We start from the raw sequence: 8,433 nt of genomic DNA, 5'->3' as shown, positions 1-8,433 counted from the left end.
CTAGGCTGGCTTCAAACTTGTGGCAGTCCTCCTGCCGCAGCCTCCCAAGCGCTGGGATTACAGGCATGAGCCACCATGCCCAGCTTTCTCCCTCTTCAACAGGATCTAATGGATGAGGATATCAAAACCCAATGAGCTACACCCAGACCTGGTGCCTGGGTCCTCTCAGGTCCTTCCTTGCTAATGTGAAAGATACAAAAGAATCAGCTCTTGAGATGGCAACTTAAACTTTCCTTTACTCCCAGATGCACAGTCTGACATCTTAACAGGATGTGGGGTGCTTGCAAAACACCCAGACCAACCCCATCATGGAGAGCACTACACTAGATTCACTGAAGATGAAGCTCCAGAGTCAACAGCTAGCAGAGAACTGAAAACTATCTCCTGGGTAAGGAGGTTTTGGTAAAGGGCAGGCAGCCCCAGGGGAAGCCTCAGCACTTCTAGCCACCACCCCTACTCCAGCAGAGCCTTAACGCTACCCTTCAAATAGGGTTCAAACCTCAGGTCAAGGCCAAAGGTCAAAACCAAAATCAACCCAAGAGACAGATTTGGGCAAGTCTCTTCCCAGACACTCAGTGGGAGTAATAATACAGACAGAACAAAGTATTGGGGGGGGGGGCAACAAACTTTTAGATTTAGGTGCTTATTTCTGGAAAAACTAAGACTACCCTCCCTACCACCCACCCTTCTAAAGGGTAGGGCAGAACCCTCTTATCCTTCCCCATCCACCCCCAGCCCCACCTGTGTCATCTAACCAAGTCTCCTTGGTCTCTGTTAAGGGCCAGCCTGACCCCTAGCTGGGTTGCTCATGATGGGTAAGTTAGTGAGAAAAGGGGGGGGGGGGAGAGTCAATTAAAACAATAAAAACACGAACCAAATAAATAAACCCAACAAAAAAAATCAGAGAAATAAAGAAATGAAAACAACAAAGTAGAGAGGAAGTAGAAAATAAAGGATAAACTAGGATATGACAAATGTTCCAGGTACCATCTCACACCTGGGATCTTCAGTTCAGCCAATCGCACCTCACTGTGTACTGTATCTAGTCAACCGCCGGTCCAATCAGAATGAGCCCTCCCTGCTAGGCGTTGTGCAATTGGTGGGGGGTTGGGTTGGCAAAAAAGGTGGGCGCACGGCGTGGTAGTCAGCGCGGCATTGCCAGAGTCCTCCCAGGGGCGCAGGGGAGGCGGGAGGGAAACGTGTGGGGGGACGCTGCCCAGTTTCCAAGATGTCAAGACAGTTCACTGGCGATGGCCAGACTCAGCGAGGGGCAGAGGGGGGAATGGGGACAGAACATCAGTCCTGGCCCTGTAGGGCATCATCTTGCAGTCCCTGATGAGATGGCCTGTGAGTAGCAGGAATGCTCCTTGCCTTTTATGAGGCAGGCAGGACCCTAGTCCACCAGTGGCAAGCTGCAGCAAATACCACCACCCAATACTTGGAATCCAGATGATGACTCCAAAGTCCCTTCCTCCTCTGAATGTAACTGGGGAGGGGTCCTTTCACCGAGGAGGATCATGGAGCCTCTGATGAAGGTAGCCCGGGGCAGCAGTAGATGAACTTCCCCAGGACCTGGAGCACATTCGGCAGAAAGATCGGAATGTGTGTCTTCTGGGTTGTGGTTGACATCTCCTCAGGGACTCCAGCTGAGACAGTGGTTCCAGGCAGGTGGATGAATGAGTCCCTGCCTCCAGGGATGGAGAAGTTGGAGCAACCAACATGCTGCTGCCTTTCACCATGGACAACAGGGACCATAAGAAAGTCCATTTGATGAGCAAGTGGTGACACATGGGTTGGGCTGTCATCAGCTTTAAATCCCTGGGATACAGACCCTAGACTTCTCTGCAGGGTTCCTAGTCGGCACAGCTTAAGCCATGGGTCTCACTCAGTGTTTACAGCACGGCACTGTGATCACAACACTGCCTCTCTTAGGTTTCTTGGTCCCTAGATGGGAACCCAACAGTCTGTCGTAAACAAGGCAACCCACAGTCTTTGATAGGTAAGGGCATGTGGGCAGGCGCCCCAGCACTGGCATAAACTCTTCTTGGGGTGTCCCAAGTAGGGAGATGATTCAAGTCCACCCCTTTCCAAATGCTTTTGTTTTCTCAATACAAGTCTCTCCACAACAGTGCTCTTCTTAGCCCCCTGACGTAAGCAAGACAGGGAGGCAAAGGGGCCCATCACAGGAGCACATACACATGCCCCCTCTGGCCAAGACACCTGGATAGCAGACTCGGCTCTGATTGGGCGGCTCAGTAGCAGCGGGTGGGTCCAGAGGTAGAGGCGGCATCAGCGATTGGCCAGTTGGGCAGGGTTATATTTTACGGGCGGATTACCGTACATGAGGTACTTGGACAAAGTTTTACGGGGAAGAAGGACCTTGTAATAAATAATATTCTGCACATCAAATCACTTTCACCGGCCCCCACCCCCGCAACACACATCAGAGAAAGGCTACACACACAACAGCCCCTCCCACCCTACAATAATACCACTCCCAAACCCAGCTAATTCTATCTCTTTAAGAGCCAAGAAGACTTCGCTGGCTCCAATGTGGGAAACCCCTTGAATTGGGTACAGGAAAAAAAGTAATATACAAACACACAAAAAAGGAGACAGAGGAGCCTTATGGATCACCCCAGTGCTGGCTTATAAGACGTGTACCTCTGTAATGAGACCACTGGGGGGCAGAAGAGCAACAAAAAATTCCTCCGCATGGTTGATCTGGCAAGAGCCACTAAAGGCCACTAGGTGGCGTTGAGTGCCATCAAGCCTTTAAAAGGGAGGGAAAGCTCAAGGAGTTAGCTTCACGTGAGCTTCAGCAGCAGGAAAAGCTGTGCCTGGGCTTCAGAAAAAAGGACCATTAACAGATCTGCAAATTATGAGTCTGGTCTGCACTACTTCCCATGTAGGAAAAGGAAATCAAACAGCCCTGTCCCCATCACAAGGGGTATCCCTTGCTAAACCAGCGAATTCTCCTGATCCAAGGCCCTGCCTTGTCCCCTCTGAAGTCATCCCACTGTGTAAGAGGGATAACTAGGATGGTCTAGTCTCCCTAGGCCCACGTTCTGCCCACCCTCTCCATCAGGTGGCTTGGCTAGTTACCTCTTTCTTCTCCTCTTCTTCAGCACTGCCCTCTGGGCGGTCATCATTGCTGACTTGGTCTGCAATAGGCATAGGAGGCTCTGGAACCTCATTTTCAGGTTTGTTTTCACTTGTGTCCATGGTCACTTCCCCCTTCTCTTCACTGACAGGATGAAAGAGGTTGAAGGGGAAGAGAGAGCAAGATGTTAGCTTTGGCTATAAAATCTCAGTGTCTCCTTACTTGGGTGGGATTGTAATAGCTGCCTTTTAGATCACACTAGAACTTGGCTAGCACAGGAAAGTGGGAATATTTCCCTTGGGGAAAAAGCACGGATTACAGTGACCAGTCATGGCCACCTAGTACCCAGATGGGACAACACTGCTCTCTTCATGTGGACACCCAGGACCCAAGAGTTCTCAGGCACTAACTCCACAGTTCTCTTGCCCAAAACAAACATCTTCCTTTAAAAAGTCCTTCAAAAGTTACTTCGACTTGTCCATCGGCCTGTGGTCTCCCTATCCCCTAGTCACAGGCACCTTTACATAAGAATCTAAAGGAAACCTGGTTCCTTTATTACAAAGGCATGGCTGTAGCAAATGATCCTGGCCTTGTGTTAAATCAACGGTCTAATAAGCAAGTGCCTCCATAGTCCACATGATCTGGAGACACCAGGTACAGAGAAGGGCGAGGGGCTACAAGGAGAGTGCAGGGTTGGGAAACACAAACCCTGGGAATCCTGAAACTGCTGAGCAAGTATGGAAGCTGGAAGAGTCAGCTTCCAATTTTACCTGCTCACAGTAAACTGTTCTTACATTTGACTCTTCCCCAGTCTCTCCCACTCCCTCATTCCAACTTCCAAGAGATAAAAAGAGCAGTCCTCCCAGGTCAGTACATCTCCTCCCCTCCCCCCAAACATGGAACCCACTCTCTCACAAGTTAGCACCCACTTCAGACAAAGAAATCCAGAAATTCCATTAGATAAAATACCTTCCTACCTTTCCATCACCATCCCTAACTTCTAATTTCCCCTGCTCCACTACTAGGCTTGAAAAAACAAAAATCAAATCAGGATGGTCAGGGCCCCAAGTGACAGAGAAGGAAAACCAAGCCTCCCCAGGTCAGTAACTAGTACCGGAAAATCCAGCGTTCCCAACAGGCTGTCTGACATACAAGGGGTCAGAAAAGCCTCCCTAGGGTAGGCAGGGAGAGATGCAAAACTGAGGGGGAGGGGGAACTCAGGATTGGGCCCCCAGCTAACAGGCCCCCACAGAAACACGTGATTTGCCTGCTTAAATCTAGAAGAAAGGCTTATCAAAAGCCAAACCAAAACAAACGACCTATTTCTTGGAGAGGGCAACTGGGGCCAATTAGAAAGAAACCAAGCAGGAAGGACAAAGGGAGAAAGCGGAATGCCTGAAAACAGATCAAAATGAAAGACAGTGAAAGCCATGAGGAAGCTAGGGAGGCAGGCGGGCTGGAGGTGGGGAAGGACACATGGGGATGCGAGGCTCTCACCCTTCTTTGCTGTCTGATAACATGATTTTTTTTTTCTCCCCCTGGAAGTGCTGTTTATCCCTTTCTGGAATGGAAGAAATAACAAAAACCAAACAAAAAAATCCTAAAAAAATTAAAACAAAAAACAAAACCCCAAACCAAACAAACCACCTTCCTTGCCCCGAGATCCCACCACCGCTTCCCAGCCACCCGATCCAGAGAGAGAAAATCAAGATGCAGCAACTGGGGATCCAAAAAAATGGTAAATGGAAGGGGAGGTGGTGGTGGTGGAGCGGGGAGGCTAAAATAGATCTGGCTTTTAAGAGATAAGCGTTTAAGTCCTCACGGCAAACCCCGAGTTCAGCCGGATGAGTCTCTGTGGAAGAAGAGGAGGAAGAGGGCCAGGCTGCTGGTTGTAGTTGGTTCTATTGTATTGGCGAAGCGGCAGCGATCAGCCGGAGACATGCAGGGGAGCCATCTTGCCACTTACCCAGCAGCCCGTGTGTGCGTGCGGATGGGGGAGGGCCCTGATGCAGCAGGGGAGGGGAAAGAGGGAGGGAGCTGAGTGAGCAAGGTTCTTATCCTCTGGCAGGCCACAGGGAGTCAACTGGCTCGAGAAGCTAGGCCTTTTCCCTTCTTTTCTCAGGTTACCACAGCTATACGAGAGACTTCTAGTGCTAACGGGGCCAGGGTGCTTTCTCCCAGACTTCCCAGAGGGCAAAGAAGGGGCCAGGTGGAGAACACACAGTTACAGCTGCCTGATTGAAGACATAGATTAAGTGAAGTCAAACAGCAGAGTTGGGAATGAGAAATGATTAAAAGAAAAAAGATAAAGCCAAAGTGGAAAGATTTTTAAAAGATGACCAAAGTTTCTATTCTGCCCTCAGAACATCGAGACATTTTTTTCTTAATGTGCCCATCACTCTCCAAGCTAGAGAGTTCCCATGCTGCTCACCCCCACAGTGACTACAGGTACCCGGTCTGTTTCAAATGAATGGCGAAGGAAAGTGGATAAACCTGGGAGAGCTCCTTCTCCAAAAGAGAAAAGGATGGGTGTCTCGGAGGGATAACAGATGTGTGTTCCCAGTCTTTAACAAGGCTGCTTGGCCCTGAAATTGCCTACAACTCTTAAGGCCTGGAGGCCTTGCACTGCTAAAGCTGGAAGGCTTCCGAAGCAGACAAGACACTGGAGGTGAGAGGTGTCACTTGGACAAGGGAGGATGAGATTAGCTGAGCACAATAAAACTGGGAGACACCCAAAGCCAGTAATGATGGGAATCTTCACAGATTAACTATGAAGTCGGAAGCAGACCTGAACAAAAGATGCATTCCTGCCAGACTCGGTGGTTCAAAACTACAACCCCAGGACTTGAGAGACAGGTGCAGGAGGATTGTTAAAGGTTTGAGACTAGCCCATCACAAAACAGCAACAACAAACAAAAAGCACCCCACTCCGTAATAGCAAAGCAACACTGAAGAGACTCGACAAGATCATTTGCCAATTGATATGCACTTAACTCCTCTCCCTGATGGCAGACGGAATTGTAGCACCAGAACAGCTTCTCAGAACTTGTAAGTTCTGGAGGAAGGAGTGTGTATGTGCGCGCGTGCACCCTGAACTCAGAGACCAGCCTGCCTCTGACTCAAGAGTTCTGGGATTAAAGGTGTGTGATCAGGGCTTTTAGATACGAATGGAACTGTCTCCGTGCTGTTTAAAATCCTAAACTTACTGCCAAAACAATGCATGCTGAAATGATGCTTATCCATTACTTTAAAAGTTCCCTTTTAGGGCTGGAGAGATGGCTCAGAGGTTAAGAGCATTGTCTGCTCTTCCAAAGGTCCTGAGTTCATTTCCCAGCAACCACATGGTGGCTCACAACCATCTGTAATGGGGTCTGGTGCCCTCTTCTGGCCTGCAGGCATACACACAGACAGAATATTGTATACATAATAAATAAATAAATAAATAAATATTTTAAAAAAAAGTTCCCTTTTACACAGTGATCCCCCTGTTCAGACAAGATCCTGGATGGGGTTAAAAAAAAAGGGAACCCAGGAATCTCAGACCTTTTACAAACTGTGAGAGTGGCCAAATTCACAAATTTCTCCTATCTTCTGTAAGTGTTGCTAATAATACCCACCTCAGGGACAGTGTGAGCTCTGTGGGGTCTGGCTTGGCTGATGTTGCAAATCTAGATAAGACTATGTAGGAAACACAGGTAGAGGTGGCAGTCACTGGAGGTACCACATCTCAAGCTTTTTTTTCTTAATTCAAAGGGTAGATACTTTCTCTGATGTTAAAACATTTAGTGATGGGATGATAGGTTTTGATAATACCTTTATCACTCTGAATAATAATAATTAGGTTATTGGCCATCTATCTCCACCCTGCAAAGTTTCTCAGAGGTATGGACTGTGCACTTTGGCCCCTAGCTCAGGGCCCAACACAAATATCCATATATAGGGGCTGGAGAGATGGCTAGAGGGTAAGAGCACTGGCTGTTCTCCCAGAGATCCTGAGTTCAATTCCCGGCAATCACATGGTGGCTCCCTCTTCTGGCTTGCAGGCACACACGCAGGCAGAATACTGCATATATAGTGAATAAATCTTTAAAAAAAAAAACAAAACAAACAAACAAACCAAAAAACACCCCCAAAACAAAACCCTCCAGGGTTTCTCTGTGGCTTTGTTCTGGAACTAGCTCTTGTAGTCCAGGCTAGCCTCGAACTCTCGAACTCACAGAGACCCACCTGCCTGGGATTAAAAGTGTGCACTGCACCACCACTGCCCAGCACAAGTACTTCTTAATTACAGTGTAATGATAGTAAAAAAGGGATACTTCATAAATATTTGTTGATTTAAAAGACTTTGTTCTCTGTTTCTTCATGTATGTGTGAGGGGTGGGTTTCATGCACATATGTATGTACCTGTGTGAGGCTGCATGTGGAGCCAAGAGGTTAGTTGGGAATCATTTCCCTCTTCTACATTACTCATTAAAACAGGGTCTCTTTCAGGAGGCAGAGGCAGGGGGATCCCTGGATCCCTGTGAGTTCAAGGCCAGCCTGGTCTACAAATTGAGTTCCAGGACAGTCGGGCTAAGACACTGAGAAACCCTATCTTGAAAAAAACAAACAAAACAAAAACAAAAACCTGGGTCTCTCATTGGGCCATGGTGGTGCATGCCTTTGATCCTAACAATGGAACTAGCTATGTAGGCCCTGAACTCAGAGAGACTTCCAGCCTCTACTCCTTTCTGATGCTGGGATTAAAGGTATGCACCATTACATCTGGGTTGTCACTGGAACTTTTATACATACATACATACATACTTTATGTATATGTATGTTTGTTTGTTGTATGTATGTATGTTTTTTGAGACAGGGTTTCTTTGTGTAGCCCTAGCTGTCCCAGAACTTACTCTATAGACCAGGCGGAGATTGGCCTGCCTCTACCTCCTGAGTGTAGGGATTAAGGTGAGTCACCACCACTCAGCTAAGATTTGTTCCTTCTATTTCTATCCACACACATACATACATAAATGCATGTAACAACAATTTATGAGAGAAGAGGCCATGAATTTTTTTTTTTTTTCCCAAAACAGGGTGTCTCTGTGGCTTTGGAGCCTGTCCTGGAACTAGCTCTTGTAGACCAGGCTGGCCTCGAACTCACAGAGATCCGCCTGCCTCTGCCTCCCAAGTGCTGGGATTAAAGGCGTGCGCCACCACTGCCCGGCGAGGCCATGAATTTGAAAGAGAGCAAGGAAGGGTATATGGGAGATTCAGAGAGAGAAAAGGGAAGGGAGAAATTATGTAATTATAATTTCAAAAAATGAAAGAAAAAGAAATAGACTCAT

General features: G+C 47.8%; 1 protein-coding gene across 1 annotated transcript in view; it reads right to left on the bottom strand.

Annotated features, from left to right (window-relative positions):
• Acin1 (apoptotic chromatin condensation inducer 1) overlaps positions 1 to 8,433 on the bottom strand; it is a 46,967-nt gene that overhangs the window by 6,471 nt on the left and 32,063 nt on the right. Inside the window, 2 exon segments of the mRNA XM_026777659.1 lie at positions 2,295 to 2,379; positions 3,106 to 3,247. Coding sequence (XP_026633460.1) covers positions 2,295 to 2,379; positions 3,106 to 3,247 — 227 coding nt within the window.

This window comes from Microtus ochrogaster, unplaced genomic scaffold (assembly GCF_000317375.1).
Source record: "Microtus ochrogaster isolate Prairie Vole_2 unplaced genomic scaffold, MicOch1.0 UNK80, whole genome shotgun sequence".
NCBI classification, from domain to species: domain Eukaryota; kingdom Metazoa; phylum Chordata; class Mammalia; order Rodentia; family Cricetidae; genus Microtus; species Microtus ochrogaster.
This window is presented reverse-complemented; position numbering and strand designations above follow the sequence as displayed.